The sequence below is a fragment of the Fukomys damarensis genome, unplaced genomic scaffold, assembly GCF_012274545.1.
Source record: "Fukomys damarensis isolate Sample0158 unplaced genomic scaffold, DMR_v1.0_HiC HiC_scaffold_12, whole genome shotgun sequence".
NCBI classification, from domain to species: Eukaryota; Metazoa; Chordata; class Mammalia; order Rodentia; family Bathyergidae; genus Fukomys; species Fukomys damarensis.
The window spans coordinates 58126839-58150532 of NW_022900924.1; the positions used below are offsets into that span (position 1 = coordinate 58126839).

The window sequence follows — 23694 nt, forward strand, 5'->3', positions numbered from 1 at the left end:
CTCCGCCCTCCGCCCTCCGCCCTCGGGGCCCTTGTTGATCTCTCCTGCCCTCCTCATCTGAACCTGTGCTGGGGGAGTGAGGCAGCTGTGAGGTTGGGGGCGTGTCGCGCTGCCAGCTGTGCCCGCGCTGTCCGGACCTCTGGGAGAAGACAGCGGGGTCGTCTTCAGGGGCGTGGTGGGGTCTCGGTGAGCCCTTGGGGGAACGCAGGTGACAGTAAAGGGCTCTCCTCCCCTCACAGCTGCTTTCACTGCCACTGTTTTGTTGGTGTCCTTGGTAAGTAACTCCTGGATAGATAAATTTAAGATTTGATATTTCAGGCCTTCTTAAATGTTTCTGGTTTAATCTTACTGCCTATCCCCAAGTCGCACCAAACAACAGAACACAGTTCCATCTTCAGGGACCCAGGAAGGAAGCAAACCCCACGCAGCTATGCAGGAGTTGTGATGTTCGTGCGCCAGTGTTGTGAACCCTGGGCAGTGGGGTCTGCTCGCCTCTCCTGCCCTGAGCAAGGCTTGTAATTTCCTCAAACCGGCCACGTGTCTCGGCCAGCGACCGTGTGCGGCACAGAGGGTGAACAGATGACCTGGGGACCAGCCTTCGTCCAGTCACCCAGAGGCCCCGAAGGGCCGTTTGCCCCTCAGTGCCCAGCTGACGACACTCTGGCTTTTGTCCCATTTTATTCTCACACTGCCTGCTTGCCTTTGCCTTGCGGTATAATTACCTGTGTGCTTTTGCCCCCGATTTTAACCACTTGCTCCTCAACAGAGCCTGTGTGCTTTCGTCCTGCAGTTTAATCCTTCGCTCCTGGCCAGGACCCCAGGTTTCCCCTTTGTCTTACAGAGTTGGGAATGGGGGGGAGAAGAATGCAATTTCGATGGGTAGTGGCTTGATGCAGGGAGGTGGGCATGGCCTTGGCACGAGGCGCCCCCAGCTCAGCATAGAAGAGGGCTTGAGGACTATAAGAAAAGCAGCAGGGAAACAATTCCAATAGTAGTAAGAATCCAGTGTGAAGGTTGAGGCCAGGAAACCACTTTGGGGGTTTAGCCGGTAGGCAGCATAATTAAGGTGAATGACAGTGGTACCGGGAGCATTTGCTTGTGACTTGTGAAGTTGGGCCTGCAGTTGGAGGTCAGTAGCATCTCTGTCTAGATTTGTTTGAAAGGCTGCGTGGCAAGGTGGTGGACGCCTCCAAGGACCCTGAGTGGTTGAGTGGACGGGAAGTGGCACGTACAGAGTGGCAGCCAGCGTCACAGCTAAACTGGAGCTTATTGGCACTTGTGCAGCCGGCTGGCTGTCACCTTAAGGGTGTCGAGTTCCTTGAGAGTTTTCTTTATCAGTGTTGGTCTTAGGAGCATGAATAATGTTTCATCGAGAGATATTAGAAATTACATACCATGGGGCTGGCAAGGAATGTAGTAACTACCATTTGTGATGTTGGGACTATAGACAGTAGATTCTTTTGTCAGGAAGCACCGTTTCTGAGGTGACAGTGCTCCGTTGGAGTGCCCAAGTGGCCGCAGTTCCTCTCACAGTCCCATACAGTCGGGAGATGGTGGTTAAGCATTGTCTGTGGTGATTCTGGATCTCTCACGTAACCCTATCTAAAACCAGCGAGGTAAGAACGAGAGCCCAGTAAACTGTCAGTTGAGGTGTACATGCAAGGTCAGATGAGAACCTTTATAGCTTCGTAATTTTAGAGTTATAAGAGACCACTTACATGATCTTTTGTATGAAACAAGTTTTTGGAAGTGAACAGAATTCTTGTGTTTTATAGTATCTTTTTAGCTTGAACATTGAGTTTTTTTGTATTGCTGTGAAAGCTTTTGAATCACAATTTTAGAAAACAAAAGCCTTATTAAATTGTCTCCATCTATGTATGGTCTGTATTCTCCCTTTTCTGTTTTATAAATTCACTTTTGAGGAGCTTATTGGCTGTTTACAATGGCTTGTCTTGTGGGTTGTGAGGGGTTTTAGTGACACTTTTAACATGTCAGACTGGAGGAAAGTTTGTAAGGAAGTTGGTGTCCTCCGTTACAGGGCTAGGGAACACATGGAAGAGTGTGTCTTGCTGTTTTCATTATAGGAGTAAGGGCAGTGTCAATCACTTAGGGTCTCCTCAACGTGCTGAGCCAGTGACTGTACTGAGAGGTTGCATCGGGGACTGTTAACTTTTTATCAACTATGATTGTCTTACAAGTTGAACGTTTGTAGAATATTAACAGATAACAATTAAAAGTTTTATAGTGAAAACTCGAGATCAAGAACAATGTAACATTGTTATAAAATCATGATGACATAATTATGCTGATATGAAGAAACTTACACAAATTTGTCATCTTTTAATAAAGTGTCACCTGAGAAGAAAGTTATCTGTCCATAGGTTTAAGTAATATTATTTGCATTTTAATGTATTGTAACATAAGTCTATAACATACCCATAATAATCATGTAAACATAAGCACTGAAAAAGCGATTGTATCTTTGAAGACCTGTACGTTTGGGAGCCAGTCCTTAATGTATCTAATATATCTTAACCATCGCGTAGCTAGCAGTCATGAGTGTCACCAGTTAGGATAGTGCTGTCCAAGGGGAAGCTTTGTCTTGTTTTTTATTATTGATGAGTCTAGGTGTCTCTCCTAGTTATACAGAAAAAACTGTGTTTGGTATTAAGTTTAGAAATGAGAGTTACAGTCTGTTCCCGTGAGGGAGCTGAGACCTGGGCAGGAGTGACTGGCTGGCAGGGCCAGGGCCAGGGCCACAGCCCACCAAGCTTCTCTGAGCAACAAGGAGCTTTTAGTAGGAATAATTTGGACTCCATCAAACCAACAAGCAAATACACATTTTAAAAAAATAGACTGCATATTTTATGAGCTTTTCCGCAACATACTTGAGCTGTTTAGCTCTCTCTTTACAGCAAGGCCAAACTTTATCATTTAAAAGTCTCATAGCAAAAGTATATGTCATACTTCCAGCCTTCTTTATATATTTTCTTCATCTCACTTACTGTAAACTTTTTATAACAAGCTGGACTGTGGCCACTTGGATTTTAAAGTATCTCTCTCCCTCCCTCCCTCTCCTCACATTGTTACATTTTAAAATTTGACTGGCTGTCAATAGACTTTTTAGTAACCTTGAAATCAGTGTTCTTATACCAGCAGAGAGAAGAGCAAGTTAATCCTGTAATTGCAGTTTAAGAATTTACAATGCACGAGAAATATTTTGACCATATTAATTGAACAAAAATACCCACTGAAATTGGAAGCCACAAGTAGATTTGTCAATTAGCTCAGATTTGTAATCGTGGGCTCTTGTTATGAATTTGGGTTGGCTCCTAACACTGGAGTGTGAACATTACAAGATTGACTTCCTGTTTTTATTGGGGTGCACGGAGTCGTACCCCTCCTCTTACTTTTTTGAAATAGGGTTCTTATTAAATTTGGAGTGGCACTGATTGACCCACTGATATCTCTCTTACATTTAGGACACTTTTGTCTTGGAATGTTGACGTTTGCCTCCGGAGATCTGCTTTCACCCGTGTGGCTGGCAGCCTGCGTGATGACTTTAGCCTCCTTCTTGTGTCTCCTCGCTTCAGGCCACGGGCCTCTGTGTGTGGTATCGTGGTCTACGCAGCTCGCACCCCGAGCCCTGTGGTGCTTGGAATGGCTGCAGGAGAACCACGGGGCGGTCTGGGGCTGTTGTCTGCTGTGCGTGTCCCAAGCTCCCTGCTGATCCACTGGGAGGAACAAGGTTGAAAGAGAGATTGGGGGGGGGGTGCTGTCCACGCCTGCTCTGTCACCGAGCTCTGAGATGACTTCCGTGTGGTGCATTTCCGGTACGTCAGGTGCACAGTGCAGAGGTTTGCGGCCTCCCTAATTCCTCCTGCCGAGGCAGACACTGAGGCATCTTTTGTCTTCATCCCAGACGTGTGCTCAGAGTCTACCCTTCTCGGCCATGTGTCAGTACCTCGTTTCTTTCTGGTGTGGACGTACCGTGTTTCGTTTACCTGTACTTAGTTAATAGGACGTGGTTTGTTTTCTGTGTGGCTGGTGTGAAGAGTGCTGCAGAGCCATTCATACGCAAGCTTCTGTGTGGACGTGTTTTCATTTGTCTTGGATGTAGACCTAGGTCGTAAGGCAAATCTGACCTGCGTTTGGAAGACCCGGCGGACTGCTGTCCCGAGCAACTGCGGTTTCATGTCCCGTAGCAGAGGAGGAGTGGCAGCCCCTGAGGCCTCTGAACACTTGTTGCATCTTTTTCACTACAAGCATTGTAATGTCTGAAGTGATGCCTCATATCATTTTAAAAATATTCCCCAAATTTATTTTCGGGTATCTATTTTCTGTTGTGATAACACAACACATGTCAGGAAGCTTAACTGTTTAAGCATGTTTAATTCTGCAGTTTGGTGACTTTAAGTGCAGTCACATTTTTGAGCAGCAGTCACTGCCGTCCATCTCCAGAGGTTTGTTTAGTTTTATCGCGCTGCGGGACGGAGCCCGGCCCTCGGGTCGGCGTGGTTCCCTGCACAGCTCCTCCTCATGTGTGATGCTGTCGGGGGTCATGTGAGCACGTGGCATGGGGACCCGTGCAGTGCGAGTCCTCTGGCCTTGGACACGGTGGTGACGAGCTGCATGTTGGCCCTCCTCTTGTCTATTTACAGAGGGTTCTGTATCAGTTCTCCTTAGGCCACCAACAACAACCCAGCTGGCTGAGTGTCTAGGAGCAAATCCTCTTGGATTCTGCTGAAGCCTTCCGTGCAGTGAACTCTGACCCCCTTCCTTCATGTTATATGACCTAAATTTGAGTTATTTGGAATAATAATTACTGTGATAGGTGAGCATAAATCCTGGAATAAAGGGTACTTTCCTCCTTGGGGACGGAATGACTGCAGTGTTCCTCCCTCCCCTCCACCGGGGTCCAGCTGTTTCTTCATGTCTAAGGTACTCTGAGATACCAGCACCACTTTCTCATCTACCAAAGTTCTTTGCTGTAAAGGGAAAGAAGACGTTTAACAAGCCTTTCCACTAGACCAGATTTAAAAACGTGACACATAGTAAGGAGGGTCCTATAACAAAGTGGGAATGCGCCATGATAACACGGGATCACACACAGTTGGTCACATCCCTCCTGGGGTCACAGAGCACTCCAGAAAGACCATTCTTGTAGCCGTCTTCCCAAAGAGAGGAAGAGAATCCGTTCTTTAGGGAGGAAGTCCAGATGCTAATGTGTGGATGAGAGTAGGGTCGTTAGCCTGTTACACATTCGGTGAGGTACTTTGGGTCTTAGTCTTCCCAGAGATAATGGCACCTGTTTTGTATGTTTGTTTTGAAGAGCAAAGGACTGTGTAAATTTACTTTTTCCCATCCTAGTACTAACCAGGCCCGACGCTGCTTAGCTTCCTGACCAGACGAGATTGGGTGTGTCGAGGGCGGTATGGCTGCAGACTGCTGTGCATGGCGTCTGTCGTTGGCATAAACATTTAACAGTGAGTTTTCAAAGTCGCAGAAGAGCGGTCCTCACCTGGGGCCGCATACGCAGGTCCCGAGGAGGAGAGAAGGGAAGCGCAGGGGAAGAGACTGGATTCTGAAGAAGCGTTGCCCATTTTAAATCAGTTAAATTCTGCCAACCTGAATAGGTGCCAGTGCAGAGCCCTGAAAAAGTTCACATTTGTGCGCTTCAAGCCGTTGTTCTTAAATCACCAAGAAATGTACACGTCTGAGGACTTAGGGTAGAAACACCTCACTTCCAGAGAATCATTGAAAAATGTCAGAGCTGCATATGAATGTGTAGAAACAGTGATGAAGCTGTTATTTTGAGACAGTTGTAGAAAGGAAGGCCTAGCAGGGGCCGACAGGATACGAGGTCTGGGAGGTGCGAGTCATGGCTCCTCGGTTGTACATCAGCAAGCCTGGGACGTCTGGGCAGAGGACTCTGTGGTCAGCTGGCCGTCGCTGATGGAAAACAAACTGAAATTCACTGAATTAGCCCAGAGAAGTTGATTTCCCATCATAGAAGAGTAGAACTGTGGCGTTTCTGGTCAGTGGGTGTCTTTCTCCTGTGTGCTCCCTGGCCCTCTCCTTTTCATGGCTCCGTCATTCCCTAGGGGCTTGGAATCCCCTGCATTTAGCAGGTAGAAGAGTAAATGGTGGAGGAGGATCCCTGCCTCTTAAGGGATACGTGCAAATCACACATCACATGAGGGATTGCTATCCAGAGTACATAAAGAGCTCCTGTAACGCAACCATAGGAAAGCGGAAAACCCACAGATGGCCAGTGAGCACTTAAACAGGTAATCAGCTTTACTAGTCTCTAATGCACATTGGTCCAGTGACTAAGTCCCCCACACAGTAAATGGGATTAAAAACTAACCTAACCTGTCCTGGAGACACTCACATACTGTAGTGAAAAATAAAGAGTGGGTGCAGGGAGACAGTGGGACCCTCAGGTGTTGCTAGTGGGGATGTAGACGGTGTAGCCACAGTGGAAGAGGGCATAGCTGTTCTCGGAAAGCCAAAGAGAACCGCCGTGTGGGCGGCAGGCCCACTTCTACAGTGTGCACAAAAGAGCTGAAGACCAGGACTCGCATTCCCGGATGTTCATCATGGTATTACAGTGGCCAAAGGTGAAAGATGGAAAGCTAGGGTATATGTGTACCGTGAAACGTTACTTGGCCATAAAAGGAAATAAAATTGAGACATTGTACAGTGTGCGTGAACCTTCAAACATTAAGTGAAAGCAGCCAAACACAGAAAGACAACTGTTGCTGTGACACGAGGTTCCCAGAAGCGTCCCGGAGATGGGAAGGCGGTGGAAGTCACGTTCCGTGGGGGCTGGCGACCCTTGGGGTAATGAGAGCGTTCTGGCTGCTACGGTTGAGTGTCACATGTGTCTCAGCACAGTGAAGAGAAAGCTGGTCTGGCTCACTCCCCTCTTCCCACATGGACGGCTGAGCAGCAGTTTGGGCGGCGGGTCCTGGCCGATGGCAGCTTCCTGGCAGTGAGTCTAGCATCTGGAAAGAAAGCCATGCATACTTGGTGAATGGCCACATATTTTGACTACAAAGACCAAATTTAAAACTCCTTTCAGTACATGTGTAGCTTGCAAGATCACAAATTGAGTTCCCAGGTGACTCCTTGAAATGGCAGGGTCTGTAGATCCTGAGATCCCTGCCAGGTACCAGCGTCAGGTGAGCGGCAGTGAGGCTCTCCTTGCGCAGCCCCAAGGGAGTTAAAAGCTTGTCAGATTAGAGCTGATACTAAGTGGCCTTGATTTTCTGAGCCCTGTTTTCTCCACACTTTGACCTCAAGTTCCCTGCCACTCTGTGGCACGCTCTGTACTGTGTCCCGAATGAGGGACAGCAGTTGTCTCCTCTGTAAGAGGAGGCTGAGCTTAATCGGGAAAGCATTCAACAGCTACCTTGTTGACGAGGCTGCCGGCCGCTTGGGGTGGGCAGTAGGACAGCAAGGCTGTGGGCACTGCCCCTCTGGGGAGCCTGGGGCTCACCCCGGGCGTCTCAGGCACTGCCACCCTCCCATGGGCAGGGAGGGGTCGGTGCTGCTGGTGGCTCTGGAAGGCAGGGCCTTGATGTGTGACACCCTGGGGCAGCCTCCACCTTGCTGCCTGGTGAGAAGAGCCTGCCCGAGAGGCTGGAGACTCACCTGGGCAGGGGTCAGCCTGGGCACAGTGGGCATCTGACCTGGGGATGCCCCTGGCCTGGAAGAAGTTCCCTGCGGAGTCCCTTGTGGGGCGAGAGGCCGACCTGTGGCCTCCAAAGCCCTCCCAGCTCTAGGGTTCCCTGGCCCTTTCTTGTGTTTGCCCAGGTCTGTGAACACTGCTGCCTCTGGGAGGAAAGGCAAGGGAGAGGTCAGTGTAAGGAGAGAACGCTGGTAAGATGTAAGCGGTCTTCCCCATGACTGCTGTCACTGTGTGCTGATGCACATCCACTTTTATTCCCTTCTGTCTGTGCTGCTGCTGCCGACACTGAGGACTAAAGACAGAAATGTGGAGTCAGGCAGGTCATATGATGCAGAGAGACGCTACCATCTGGCGCTTTCCCTGTCTGTCCCTTTAGATGACGGAGTCAGTGCCGCAGGGTATCTCTGACACTGTCTCATATCCTTAGTTTAGAGGCAGAAAATCTAATGTCAGGCAGCAATTACTGCAGCACATACTGCCATGTTCAGCAAACACAGGGCATTTGATGTGAGGATGGTTGTTAATGGCATTAGAGCAGCACTAAAACTTTACAGAGGCATTTAATAACTCATCTAGAGATCATGAGACAAAGCTAAAGTTCACCCTTCACGGGTGAAGCGCTTGAGTTGTCTTGTGGTCCACTGCTTTGACTTTTAGTCAAATGTCAAGCGATGACTTAGATTTCAGAGGTCTTTATGTACATTTTATTGTTAAAGCCTATAGAATTTTCAACACTTAAGTGAATCCCCAGAGAGCTGTGATCTGACATTAACATTTAAAAAGCTGAGGCATCACCCCTTTCTGCTTACTAATGTCTGTCCAAGACTGGAAAACAATGTACAAAAGAAATCTTCCTCTTACTGAGCCGCCTGCCAGCCTTTTTTGCTTTGCTAAGTTGCCCACCTGGTTTGGAATTTGTGACCCTTCCTCAGTCCCCAGAATTGTGCGGGGTGCGCGCCTTGCCAGCACGCACCGCCCTCGGGTTACCCCATTCTTTCCCTAGGCGCATCTCTCTCAGTGGAGTAAGTCACAAGCTGTTTGCCTTTTCTGTGGCTATTTCTAGACATTATAGCTGTCTTCCCCTCCTTGTAGACTTGCCTCTCACTCTGTATGTACCGTGCCCAGATTCCTGTTCCTGTTGAAGGTTCTATGCCTTTGGGGTATCATGGGAACGGGAGAACTGGGCAATATGATAAGTTTGGTTTTGTCTTCTTCAGGAAACCATTTTTGAATCATAGAATATTTTGAGTTGGATTAGCCTTAAAGATAATTTTTTTAAATCCTCCTTTGTATGAATGACAAAAATCTGGACTCCTGAGGTTGGAAACTTGCTCAGGACCCTGCTGGAAAGGGGGAACAGATGGCCTGAGATGCCTGCTCCCGCCCAAGCCTTCCCTCCCTCTGTGTCCCCAGGGCCAACTCACCTGGTTTCCCAGAGCAGTGAGCACTTAGCGGGGACACCAGTGGGCATTCTGTCCTGTTCTGCTTCTCCCTCGGGGCCAGCTTTTGCTTTAGTGTTCGTTGTTTATGAAATGGACTAATGCTAGTGGTGACCAAGCGTCCCTCCTTCGTGGTTCTGTTTATTTTCTTCTCCCTCGATGTGCTTGGTGACGGGTGGCAGGTACTGCTTTCAGTGATCTGGCTGGTGTTTGGAAAACCCACTTGCAGTGTTGACCCGCTCTCTCGGGAGCTCCAGGACCTGGCACTCTCTAGTCCTGGCTCTCCACCAACTTCACTCTCGGCTGCGCCGGATGTTCACACTGGTCCTCTGACCTGTGGCTGGCGTGGAAGGCCTTACGCCTGTGCTAAAGCTGAAGTCCAACATTAATCTAGAAAGAGAGCATTTGTTATATTTCAGATACAGAAGAGAGGGTAATTGTATCATCTGGCGCTGTAATGGGGTGTGTCTCCCTGGGATGTTCACACAGCGGGCTCTGCCTGGTCAGCTTCATCGGGCCAGCGGTTGGATAAAGGGAACTCCTCTAGCTTTGCTGGACAGTTCCTGGCCTGTCCTTTTTGCTTCATGAAGATTTAGTGGGAAGGTGAAGCGAGATGGCCATGCAGTAAAATCCCCTGTGGTCCCTGCCAGGGAAGTGATTGGGAACAGCTGCTCCTGCCTGAAACTAAGGAAACAAGACGCAGGGTGACCTCACAGGGCCTGGTCTAGCACAGTGGATGGGAGGGAAAGCGCTGCCTACACATCCCGCTCCAGCCCCAGGAAGTGCTGTGACATGGAGAGAGACACCGCCCACTTGGGGAAGGGGCCGGAATTCAGTTCAAGCCTCAGACAGGGAGCTCAGAACTGGGCCAGAGTCTGGGGATGCATGATAGCTTGGCCTCCCCATTGCTCGGATACAGAGCAACTCCATCTGCTGGGGGTGGGTCAGAGGAGAGACCCAGTGCCAGCCCAGGGAGCCCATCTCAGAGGGGAGGGGATGGCGGCAGCAGTGCCATGGGCAGGCAGCATGCTCTGGATAGGTGCAGACCCTGGCCCTTGTCGTGTCACCTGTGTGGTATGTAGCATGCTGTGTTCTGGCCAGCATCGTCCATGGCTGCGGGCAGGATCTCGGGCCACAAATCCATCTCGGCAGCAGGCAGGCATGACAGTGTGGGCCTTGGTGTGCTGATACCTGTGCCCCTGGGCTGTGCTGGTCTCTGCAGGCCCTGAGCGTGACCCAGTGTTTCCGCAGCGGCGACTCTGGTGCTGCCTACACCACCCCTCCCTCAGCTTTGGTCACCTTCTTGGGGGATGGTGGAGGAGGCTGCCCAGGAACCAGGGTCAGTCCCTTTGTGGAGTAGCCCAGGTCAGAATCCCACAGAGCCTGAGCAGCTTGGGGGCGAGGGAAGTAGCCATGCTTTACCAGGTGGAAAGGAACATCATTATACAGCAATAAGGAGGATACTTCAGCCAGGGGAAATAAGAGTTTTAAGTAAGTGTGTGCCTAGTATCAGCGCCTGAATGTATCTGTGTGGCTTTGTGCACATAGCCAGGGGACATGTCTGAACCCCTCCTGCTCTGTAAGACGAGGATCCCGTCATCCCACATAGTCACTGAGAACCAGTAAGAGCAGGTGGAGGGCCCTGTGATGTGCCCCTTGCCCTGACCTCGGACTGTGTGTCTGTGTGTGAGTATATGCACGTAGAGTGTGTCCATCCTAGGAAACACGTTAAGATGGCATCGCCTGATTAGGCTGAAAATGATCGGACATGAAGTGTTATCTCCAAATGTGTGTTTATGGCTTTTGCTTGTACACCGAAGTATAGCCAAATGTCTTTGTGTCTATATTCAGATACAGAGTAAAGTTAAACCCAGCATTTTTCACAGTGAGATGAGAGTGATACATTTTTCCCTCTAAAAACTGTTACGTATAATAAAACCTATAATTAGTTACATTGAGGTTGGTATAGATGATAGGTGGGGATCTAACAATGATTTTTCCCTCTTTGCAGCTTGTCAGATTTAATCAGTGGGTAATGAGACGTAGATGGAAAATGAAACTCAAAATCATGCTCTGTACTTGTACACTAACACACATCAGTCTGAAGGCTCACTTAATCATTCACACGGTCAGTTTTAAAAGTATTTGTTGAGAATTGACTAAGTTTAGCCAGGTTCCCGGGCGGCAGCCACAGCACTGAATGAGACACGGGTTGCCGGCTGTGTGGTGCTTCTGTCCTGGGGAGTGGCGGTCCGTGTGGTAAGGTGTGTCCGAGGCGTCCTGCAGGTGAGGGGAGGCCCGTGTGCCCTACACAGGGTGTGCCTTGTCGGGAAGGAGCTGAAGGAAGGATCTGAGACGCCCTGTCTGACTGATGGGGCCCCAGTCACAGTCTACCATCGCACAACCGGAGACAGGGCGTAGAAAACTCTGTGTGTGGTGTGAGCCTGCGGCTGGGTTTGTCTGCTTTGTGTTTCTTACACTAGCTCTCAGCCAAAGATTGCTGCTATCCGAGCCCTCGTCCAAATCGACCAGCTTCGGGAATGTGAATTACATGTTTCTAGTGCCAACTCTTCTCAGGGTCTTTGCTTACTTATAAAAGATGTTTCTGTGGATAAGTAAGGTCCAGACTTTTTAAAAAAGACAGTGTTGCTTTATATCAGTGGTGGCGAGCCTGTGGCACACATGCTGCAGCAGGCACACAGAGCCCTCTCTGTCGCCGTGGGGGCCCAGGCACCCCCTGCAACCCAGCATTGGTTAACAGTTGTTTCTTCTAAACTAAAGCCTCAGTATTCCGGTTTAATTGCTGTGTTGGCACTTAGGATGAATAAATGGATTCTGGGTGACTGTTTGGACACTTGGTCTCTAAAAAGGTTCGTTCTCACTGCTTTACATCACTTTAGGGTATTGAAATGGTAGGTGTTAATCTTCCTCTTTCTTTTTCTTTTTTGCGGTCCTGGGGATCAAACTCAGGACCTTGTGCTTATGAGACTCATGTGGTGTCACTGAGCTAAATCCCCAGCCCTTTTCTTCTCTCCTTAAAAAGTCAAAAAATTCCAATGATTCATGAAGCATGCTAATGACTCACATATTATACTTCTAAGTTGAGTGTACCTGGAAAGAGATGCCAGTACAGACATTAGTTGTTTAACAACCCACCTGTTTAATGACTGTTCAGACTTAGGCCCTGCCATTCCGGCTTGTGACCTGCGTTCAGACTTGGGACACAGGGTTGAGTGGCAGTGTAGCCCTGTGATGGCTTCTTCTACAGCACAGTACTGTAATTTTTGCTGATTACACTTGTAGTACTATAGCTTCACATTCTGTTATACATTACAATACTGCATGTAAGAGTTACGAAAATAACTCTTTGCAAAGCAAAGTCACCATGCTGGAATTTCCGTTGACCATTTCTTTGTTCTGAATATTGCAGCATACATATTATATGCAATTTCTCACTTGGTGACCAGTTGATGTAATAACCTGGTCACGGGAACTGACTTTATTGTTAAGGAATACAGCGGGCCTTCAAGTTGTGACCAGCCTGACCACATAGACAGCTTGGGTTAATTAGCTTATGGAAGGTTCATCTGCATCTTGCTACCTATGGCGTGTACCTAGGTAAACATCCAGATCTCAGCTGTATTGACTTAGTTACAACCAGCCCTCGGGTTTGTAAGTCAAGGGTCCACTGTATCTGTTTTTAGGTTAATGTTTTACACCGTTCAGCTCAGTGTTGTTAATGTTTCTCAATTTTCTAACCCACATAGATGGTTTGTAAAACCTGAGGGTGTCCTGCTGGGTTTTCCTGAGAGTGGACAGGTAGGTCTGTGGAGCCCCTTTAATCCGATGCCGGTGTTGGTGAGGGGCTTAGAGGAAGGTGGGGCTTGGGACGCAGACCGGAATCGGTGCCCTCGTTCTGTGAGCCTGGTGCTAGGTCGTGGTGCGGGAGCAGTGAGGGTCTGGTGGCATCTTTAGTGTGCGTGTGATGGAGTGTTCTGCACAGAGTGCATGGGCAGCTACTGGGGGATGCCTGACCGCCTTACAGGGCACCGCAGAGGACGGAAGAAGAGTAGACGGAGTGAAGAACAAATGAGGTTTTGTTTTTAATTGGGGGACTTGATCTCAGCCCTTTCGGGCCTAGATCGTGATCTCTGGACTTGTCAGTGTTCATTGCTCACACAACACAGCAGGGGGTGTAGAGCAGATGTAACAGGGAACCGCGGGACCAACGCACTAACGAGGCAGGCTGTGAAGAGGGAGGAGCCTGTGCTGTAGTGAAGGACGGGTTGTAGCCGACAAGCCGCCTGCATTGTCTGTAGCGTTTGATCTGGGAAATGGCTCTGCAGAGTCATCGTTCCCCAGCGGCAGTGTCACCTTGCTTTTAGGGGTGTCACAGTATCGTAAGTCTTGGAGATCTTGGCGGTGACCATTGGCACAGGAAATTCTTTGTCTCTATGCCAGCCGAAGGCTTTTTCAGCAAGTCACACATAGGCCCGTGACAGACTCATAGCTTTAATCAGTAGCCAGATTGTGAGCCAATTCGCTAATATTTTAAAGCCTGCCCAGTGCGATTTCAAGCTGCACTCCTGCGGGTAACTGTGGGTCTCGGGACTGCTGGTTGCCGTTGTGCTCATGTGAGCCGTGACGCACCATGTGACTGCTGGAGCGTGAGAGAGGTGGTCCTGCCACACTGACCTGGTTTCCAGAAGAGTTTTAAAATCAAATGGTGGCGTGGGCTGCCGCAGTGCTCTCTTCTAGAAGACCAAGGCCCTGCACTTCTCATTGGTCCGCAGGCCAGGGCTCTGAGGAGGCTGTGCTCCTTGTGCTCCTCAGCTCGCCGGCTTAAGCTCGTCCCAGAGCTGCCCGTCGAAGCCGCAGCTAGTTTTTCTTGGGCTAATTCATCAGTAGTCACACTGCTGTGACAAAGGACGTTGTATCTCACAGCAGTTGATGTGCAAGTGCTGTGTGTGTCACTCTGGTTTGAGATGATTTAAGAGCAATAAAATGTAGTAACTGAGTGTCGAGTTTGGGTTTGTACTTGTGAAGCCATCGTGACAATCGAGATGGGAAACATTTTCGAACCTGTCTCCTTGTATGAATGCAGTGTCCCTTACCTACTCCCACTCCTGAAAACCATTATCTATGTTTCTAGTTTTGCCTGTTTGAAAATTTTGTATCAGTGGAATTATACCACGTGTCATACTTGTCTGGCCTCTTTTGCAGTAGGAATGCTGCTTAGCTTCAGTCACGTTGCTGCTTAGATCTGTGCTTTGCTTCTTCTGAGGAGAATTCCATGTGCACCTCTTTTGTTTACCCACTCAGCAGTGGTGGATGGGCATTGTGAGCTTGTTCCTAGAACTGGAAGGAAGTAACATGAAGATTTGCACACATTTTCATTTTTCCTAGGCATGTACCTGGGAGTGGGTGGGGCTGTTGGATTATATAGAAGGTGTCTTTTTAAGAAGCAGTCTATCTCTATTATTAAAAAGACAAAAAATAATAAGGTGCATAGATGCAGATAGAGCGCCTTGTAGGGTTCAGCAGAAGACTGAACACAGCTACCACATGGCTCATTCTGTCCACGTGAGCGACTTCTGTAGCCCTCCAACTTGGAGCGTCTCGGGGATGAGTGGGGGAGGCAGACAGTGGTGTATCCAGTGGGAAGCCCATGAGCCCTAAACAGAAGAAAGTCCTGTCACTGCGATGCAGGCGTGAATGTGTAGGCCTTCCGTGTGTGGAGTAGGCTAGGCGTGGAAGACGGCACCGCACGACCCCATGCATGCAGTAACCTGCCTAGCTGAACTCACATTAAAGGAATTTTAAAACTTTCCTAGAAAGAAGGCATCAGGCTCAGATGATTCTGGGGGAGAATTCTACCAGTGCTTCAAAGGCTGTACACGGAGTACTCGCAGGGGTGCATTGTCCCACAGGCAGCCCCGGCTGCCGGAGTGAGGCCAGCTACAACCCAGTCAGTACACGGTCGAAACGTGGGCATCCGTCCGTGCCAAGTAGAATACATTTGGTGTTAACCCAGTAATCTGAGAATAATTTAACATTAGAGATCTGTGAAAATCATTAGAAAAATCTGTAAAATGTTACTTAATCATAATCATGAAGGAATCTGAAGCACAGAAAAATATTTTACTAATAAGGGTTATAAGTTAAAAACTCAGTGAGGCGACATTTTTATTCTATTAAATCAGCCCCTCATTTCCAGCAGGGGACAGAGTGGAGTTAATGGTGGCGCTGTGGGGGACAGGTTTGGCGCAACTTTAGTTTAATGTCATCTTATTCCCTGTACACACCCAGAAATCGCAGACAGGAATTCAGAAATGTGTAAGAATGCCCCAAAGCATGGGGGTGGTTGTGCCTTTCCTCCAGCGGGAGTGGACCTCGGGGAAGTGTCAGGACGAAGCCCAGCACTACCTGTGTTGCTGCAGACCTGAAGCTGGAGCCTGCACTCCGCTAGCAAATCAAGTTTCTATCCACAGCTAAGCAGTGCTGAGAGTACCGTCATTCATTCCTCTTTGTAATTTTTTTACAGGATGTAAAGTGGCTGTGTCTTTTCCAATCACAAAAGCAGTGCATATTCATTATGCAGATTTAAATAATGCAGAAGTTTTTAAAGGTGAATCTAAAGTGAAACTCCCCCAGATGACCCGAGTTAGCCGCGTGTGTGTGTGTGTGTGTGTGTGTGTGTGTTTGCGCGCGCGTTGCTCATCAGCCAGCAGTGCTAGGCGGTGAGGAAGAGTCCCGGCCTGCAGTTACCACAGGTGTCACCAGGTGACCTCCTTGCAGAGCCGTTAGCCTGAAGACCCATGGCTGATGTAAACACAGCCTGTGTGAGCAGCCAGCTCGCAGCTCTGATGCCTGTCCTGTCCTCCAATGCTGGGAAGCAGTCGAATGATCCCACATGTAAATCGTCCTCTGACTTGGTTTTCTGTGTTACGTGTCCTAGCCACGTTTCTGTGTCAGTATAGCGAGTCTCACTCTGCCTTCTGGGTTTCTGATCACTTTGTCCACGCCAGGTAGGCCTCTCTCATTGCTGACATGGGCACTTTTCTAGAGTTAGTGGCCATTTGCACTTCTTTAGTAAATAGTTGTCTCTCATCTCATGAATAAGAGGGCTGTTTGTCCCTTTCTTAGAGATTTGTGAGAGTCCTTTGTATATCAAGGTTGTGAACACATTTTATGAAACATTTAAAAAGTGGGTTTACTTTATTCAGTGTTTTTTTTTTGTACCAGGGATCAAACACAGGTCCTTGCAGGCTGCAGAACCACTGAGCTAAATCCCGGCCCTTTATTCAGTCTTTTGAAACTAATTCTAAACATTTTTTTCATATTCATCAATATTTACTTTTACACTTTTGATAGCCACTTGAGGGATTGGTTTTATATTTAAAGCTTTAATCAGACCTGGTTTTTAAATAAATAATGTGAAGTTCAGGGATTTATCACTAAATTATTTTTAATGGTTGGGCAATTATACCAGCACTGTTTATTCCTGCTAGAATTTAAAATTCATGGTTTTCATATCCTCATTTATACATAATTCATCCATTTGTATACCAGATTCCTGTTATCTATGTCTAATTGGTATAACCTTTAATTCCCATATTCGAATATTCTGGTATTAGAATATATTTTGAAATATAAAAGGGCAAAGACTCTCTTTTTAAAAATATTTATTTTTATGCATTTCTCTTTTCAGATGAATTTTTAAATTATTTATCTTTTCCAAAAATTCAAATAAAATTTTGATCACCAATATTAATCATATGTAATTTTGGATTGTATTTGTGTGTTTATAAATGCTTGAAGGTCTTGTGTTTTTCCATTTATCCAACTCTCATTTTACATCTTTCTGTGATATGTTATCTTTTTTATACAATTCTTTTTTTTTTCCAGCTTTAATTGAGTTTATTGGTACATTTTAGGGATACAGTACAGTTACATTCATTGTTGGGATCTTGTACCTCTACATGACAGGTCTTGATTCTCATTTTTTCCCCTTACCTCTGCCCTCCCTTCACCCCCTCCTCCCCTCCTCATCTACAAACACTTTATTTTCATCTTTTCATTCTCACATTTTTTTCTTTTCCCTTTTTACTCTTCCCCTACCCATCCCACCTTCCCTACACCTTTAGCTCCTTTCTTCCCATTTCTAAATGTCAGTAATCTTATTAGAATCTTATGCATTTTTGCAGATTATTTACACCAGGGAAACTATTCGTTATTTACACGTGTGACTTATTTATTTCACTTAGGAGTATATCTTCAATATGTATCCATTTTCCTATAAATGAATCTATTTTCTCGTTCTTTATGGCTGAGTAATATTCCATTTTATAGAAAAACCACAACTTCTTTATCCAGTTTCCAACGGATGGGCAAATAGGCTGTTTCCAAGATTTAGCTATTACAAACTGTGCCGCTATAAACATGGGTGCACATACTTCTCTGTGATATGATTCTTTTAGTTCTCTTGGAAAGATACCCAACAGAGGGATGGCTGGGTCAAATGGAACCTCCAGTCCAAGCTCTTTGAGGTATCTCCATATTGATTTCCATAGTGGTTGCACTAGTCTGCACTCCCACCAACAATGGAGGAGGGTTCCTTTCTCCCCACAACCCCGCCAACATTTGTTATTGTGTGATTTCTTGATAGCAGCCATTCTTTGTGGGGTGAGGTGGAATCTCAGTGTTGTTTTCATCTGCATCTCTCGAATGACCAGTGATGTGGAACATTTTTTCATATATTTTCTTGCTGCTTTTACTTCTTTGTATGAGAAATGTCTGTTCATTTCGGATGCCCATTTTTGGATCGGGTCTTTATATTTGGGGGGACTGATTGTTTTGAGTTCTTTATATATCCTTGATAATAGTCCTTTGTCTGAGGTACAGCTGGTAAAAATTTTTTCCCACATTGTAGATTGTCTCTTAGTTCTGCTAATGGTTTCTTTTGAAGTACAGAAGCTTTTTAGTAAGATGAGATCCCAGTTGTTGATTCTTTCTGCTAGTTCCCGTGCTACTGAGGATTTGTTCATAAAGTCTTTTCCTATACCAATGTCTTCCAGAGTTCTGCCTAACTTACTTTCCAGCAAGTTTAATGTTTCTGTTTTAATATTTAGATCTTTAATCCATTTGGATTTTAATTTAGTGCATGGCGAAAGATAAGGGTCTAATTTTAATCTGTGACAGGTTGATATCCAGTTTTTCCAACACCATTTATTAAGGAGGCTATCTTCCCTCCACTGAGGATGGTCAGCTCCTTTGTCAAAGATGAGGTAGCTGAGTACATCTGCATTTGTTTTTGTGTCTTCCAGTCTGTTCCATTGATCCTCAGGCCTATTTCTTTGCCAGTACCATGCTGATTTTATCACAGTGGCTTTGTAGTATAGTTTCAAATTGGGAATTGTTACACCTGGTGCCATGTGACTGTTGCCTATAATGGCTTTTGCTATTCTAGGTCTCTTGTGGTTCCAAATGAATTTTTGGATTCTTTTTTCTAGTTCTGTGAAATATAGTGTTGGAATTTCAATTGGAATATTCAATGCAATGCCAGTTGAAATTCCAACACTATATTTCACAGAACTAGAAAAAAAAATCCAAAAATTCATTTGGAACTATACAATTCTTACTCTTCTTTTTCCAGAAGTGGGGATTAAACCCAGGTCATCACCCTGAGCTACATCCCTAACCCTTTTAATTTTTGATTTGAGGTGAGGGCTTGCTAAGTTTCCCAGAAGGGACTGGAACATGCTGTCCTCCTGTCTCAGGCTCGTAGAATGCTGGGATTACAGGCGTGCACCACCACGCCTGGCAAGCAGATCTGATATTTCTGGTCAGATTTGTTCCTATACTTGGTAGGTTAAGTTGTAATTTAAGAAAACTTTATTTGCTGATTGGTAAGACTACTTTTTTCTCATTTCTTCTGGGTTCATAATGACTTCTACAAACAGTGCTAATTTTCACTGTTCTCTCTGACATTTTAAGGTCATTTCCTTTCTTCGGTGCGATTCTCCAACAGAATTTTGAGTGAAAATCAGGAGAGCACACACCCTTTTCTTGTTATGTTAATAGTGGTGCTCCCTGTGTTTCCCTGGGGAGACCGGACAGACAGACAGACAGTGTCCAGAGGATGTGTGGATGGAGGGCTTGGGTCTGTGAGCAGCTTGCTGTGGGCTCCAAACCACCCCCTCTGCAGCAGTCTGCTCCTCGGTCCAGCTTTGCTGGGTGACTGCCTCCTTACCGCTTCTAGGTAGCCCTTCCTGGCTTCTCACCCTCCCTGGTCCCTGCCATGCCCGAGTGAGGCACTGATTCCCCCACCACCCGGGCTCTAGTAGCCTCGCGTGCGGCCTCTGTTGATTCCTGTCCAGCTGTGAAGTACGATTATTATTGATGGGTTTCTAAGGAATAGTTGGCGATGAGCTTCAAGAATGAGCCACTGCCAGGTCCTGTGCAGTGTCCCTTCTGAGCACGTGTGGCCTAAACACCTGCAGTGAGCCAGGGACTGTGTGAGGCTTCAGTGACCCAGGAATGACCCAGGTAGACGTGACCTGCTCTTGTAGCATCCGCTGCTAAGCGGGAAGACGGAGCCACCTCATTCGGGCGAGTGCAGGCTGTGGGTGAAGGGCAGAACGCCAGGGAGTGGCAGCTTTCCTCAAGGTCACAGGGCTGCCAGAGGTGGAGCAGAGCGGTCGGCAGTGCAGACTGCCTTGTGCCCTTGCTTGTTTTCCTGTGGGTGTATCTGCCCGCTTCTCTCTCGTGTTCCTTCCAAGTGAACATTTACAGTCTCCTGATAGCTTGAATTTTCAGTGTGACTTCCAATTCTTCAGAAATGTGATATGGACAGGCCGCATATATTCCTGGGTAATATTTATTTTCTCCACCAAAAACCCTGTAAATGAAATGCACCCCCTGCTGATGGTTGCATTTGGGTGACGGCCTGGCGTTGCATACCTAATGCCGCCCACATCAGCCCCTGTGGCTCGTTCTGTGAGTAGCTCCTGGTAATTAACTGTTGCAGGAAGATGTTGCTGAAGTGGAAGGTTGTCACGGATAATGCACCTGCTGTGTACAGTGTGAAAATAAGCTTTTCAAAACATAATTTCAGGGAAAGCAAATTTACTTTTAAGGTAGAATGCCCTGGTGCCATGGTGACTTTCTGTCCCTTTTTATTTGCTTACTTTTTAGTCCTTTCTGTTTCTCTAGTGATGGGAGGGATTCAGCTTTCCATGTGAAGACCTCCCTTTGTTTCTAGCCCTCTTCTGCTCCTAGTTACATTTACAAAACACACCTGGAGTTGTTTACATTCACACATGAGACTTCCTAGGTCACCATGTTTCTTCCTTTTCCATTTCTAGTCATTTTCTAGTAGAAATGCAGCCTGTCCTCATGTGCACAGCACACACCACAAAGTCACGCGGCCTTCACAAAGTTATCTCCCCTTTCTGAGCCTCAGTTTCAAAATCTGTGAAGTGGTGTTTTTGAGGACCAGGGGTCCTCCCCAGGCTCCCGGGCTGGTGTGCTTGTGTGCTCTGATCTGAATGGGTTTGGGTGTGTCATTTTCTTCCCATGCTGGCCACCCAAAATTAAGCCAATTTAGAAGCTTTTCCCCCAAACAGTGAACTGAGCATAGCATCTCTTGGACCCCGGAAGTGGGTCCTGGAAGTGCCTGGTGCAGCTCAGAATGCTTGTCACAGGGATGGTGGCTGAGGGCTTCTGGGTAAAGTAACGGATCAGGCCCAAGCAGCGGCTTCCTCTTGCTGTGCTACAGCAGCACCACATACTTTCTTATGCTCGTGGAGCTCCGGGTTGGCCAAGAGGACCCTGGTGAAAACAAACACAGGTCTGCAGGTGTCGCTGTAAGGTTGTTTAGAAGGGAGCTTCTGTTTTGGATGGCTACATTTGGATTGAGCGTTGTGTCCAAGTCATTAAAGATAGAAATACAAAGTACTCTCAAAAGCGCAGAAGTTTAAAGCGTGCACGTGCGTCGGCCGTCTGATGCAGGGAGGATGTGGTGACATTCCTGGAACGTGACACACGCGAGGGTGACACACGAGATGGTCCCTACGGAGTTGGTTTCAGTTACTGCAGAGGGATTCTTGTGTTCTTTGATGTGATGAGTTCTGATCCTTCTAGGGCTGTTGGGACGGAAGGTGAAGGCGTGGGGAGGCGAGGCAGGCACCCTTTTTGTTGTGCTGGGCCACGTGAAGGGCTCCTTTCAGTCACACTTGCTCCACCGAGGGTCCAGAAGCAGTGTGGGCTGTGCTTCCTGGTGTGCTTGCCTCGAGGTGCAACTTCACCTGTTCACCAGAAACGCTCCCCTCTGCCCGCAGGTAGGTGCAGTGCGCGTTTGGCTTATGCTTACCTGCTCCCGGAACTCCCTGCCCTCTTTGGGTCTGGGTTTGGAGCTGTGCGTGTTCTGCTCTTCGTTCCCTGGTTTCTCAGTGTGGAAACTTGGACCCTTGACCTGGAGCACTCGCATTTAGTAGTATGCTCCTCCTAAGACTGCCTGAGCCGTGCCTCATGGATGTTGCTATGCTCTGTAGTCACATTCATTCGGCTGTGAATATTTCTGACTGTTCTTGGGTGTCATTTTGGACCCCTGGACTGTTTGGGGGCTGTGTGCCCCCGGGGTCTGAAGGAGAGCTGACCTAGGCCTTCAGGGGAGAGGGGAAGGGAGCAGTTGAGGCGGTGACACAGCCACTCCCAAGGTGCAGCCCCTGGCGGCGCCCTTCTCCGTGGCCCTGCTCGCACCCCGCTATGCTGACATTTCTGTCCTTTGAGAAGTTTTCCTTCTGGAAGAGGCAGCCTCCGTAGTGTCCTTGAATGTCACTCCCTCGCTTTGGCGGGGAGTATCTTCTCTTGAAAACGACTTGTCTCTGGAGAAGAATAAAGTGCTAACCTTTCCCCCCCCATACCTAACTTTTCTACTCTGACTCTCTCTGCCCCCTGCCTGGATTTATTCCTTTGTTGGGGTGGGAGGCTGTGTTCCGGGTGAGCTGTGCAGAGTGTTGCCCGATGGTGCTCTAGTCCCTCAGTCCTGTGAGCGTGGCGAGGGCATGCGCAGCAGCCCCCTTCCCTCCCTGGGGTCTGTGGACCACGGATTTGCCAGCGTCATGCAGATCCGCAGTCCAGCCCCCTCTCTTTCCAAGCAGCTGTTTTTCCTAACTTCCCTCATGGGCGTGTTCTGGAGAAGGGCAGCAAACCTGTCAAAACCGACATGCCCATGGGAAGACCCATGGGGAAGGGCTGGCAACCGAAGTCTGATAGGGGCCTGCAGCACCTGCCTCAGTGTGCCCGTCGCGTCGGTGGTCGGGCACCTTCTCAAGCTTTGAGTTGTCTGATAGGCAAACTAAAAACAAGCTTGAAAACACTTAAATTGTAGGTGGACAAATCAGTGTGTGTAATTTTGAGGCACAAGATGATGTCATGATTTATGGATACATCATGGAATAGTCAAGCTAATTGTTTATCGCCTCAGCTGCCGAATTTTGTGAGATTACTTATGGTAGATGCGCGGTGACTTTGAAGAGTACGTTATTACTGTGTCCACCATGCTGTGCAGCACATCCTAGGAAAGACCTTTATTCCTCCTCTGCAGTGAGACTCTGTCCCTTGTGGCCATGCTCTCCCTACTGCCCACCCTGTTCTTCTCTTTGCTTCTCAGGGTTCACTTGTTTTCCATTCTGCCTATCAGTGAGAGTGTGGGCTGTGTGCCTTTCTGTGCCTGGTTTATTTCTCTTGCATAATGTTTTCCAGTCCTATCCATGCTATCGAAAGTGACAAGATACGTTTTTAATGACTGGTAGTCCACTGTGTGTGTGTCACGTTCGGCCGAGGATGGATGCTTAGGTTTGGTCTACAACTTGGCTATTGTGAGCAGCACCGCCTCAGACGCGAGAGTACAGACATCTCTGACTGACTCACTTCACATCTTTCAGGTAAGTGCTGGGCAGTGGGTGATTGATTCTGTTCCACTTCTTGAGGGCTCTGTATGACTTCCACAGTGCTGTACAGATTTGCATTCCTGCCAAGATGGCACACGTGTTCCCTTCTTTCTACGCTCTTCCCAGCACTTGCCTCCCTCTCTTTGACGATAGCTATTTGACAGGTGCGAGATGGTATTAATCGTGGTGGTTTGCATTTCCCTGTTAGGAACCTTTCATTACAGCTTAAAGAACTGTCTTAGCCATTCTTGTGGGTTAGGCCTAGGGTGATGAATTCCTTAGATTTAGTTTGGGAAAGTTCTTAATCTCTATCTTGGAAATACAGCTTTGCTGGGTAAAATATTCCTGGTTGGTCTTTGTTTTCCCTCCAGAACTTTGAATAATGCATCCTGTTCCCTCCCTATCTGCTGGGTTTCTACGGAGAAATCACCTGATGGTCTCACTGAGACTCCTCTCTGTGCTGTTTTGTATCTGTTGCTGCTCTCAGAACTGTCTTTGGATTTTGATGGTTAGATGCTTTGTGTCTTGGTGAACTCCTCCTTGGGTTGGGTTTGATTGGACAGCTGTGGACTTCTGTACCTGGATATTGACATCTCTTCTTGGA

The 23694-nt window shown here is 47.6% G+C and overlaps 1 protein-coding gene across 10 annotated transcripts in view; it reads left to right on the forward strand.

The window, feature by feature from the left end:
- Positions 1 to 23694, forward strand: part of Ulk4 (unc-51 like kinase 4) — a 340955-nt gene that overhangs the window by 198024 nt on the left and 119237 nt on the right. The window contains exon 33 of one of the 10 annotated variants that reach the window (XM_033762656.1): positions 3483 to 4048. The exons of the other annotated variants lie outside the window; for them this stretch is intronic. Within the exon in view, the coding sequence (XP_033618547.1) occupies positions 3483 to 3730 (248 nt within the window). The 3' untranslated portion in view covers positions 3731 to 4048. Of the gene's footprint in view, positions 1 to 3482; positions 4049 to 23694 lie in introns of those variants that run through there. 10 annotated transcript variants of the gene reach the window in all.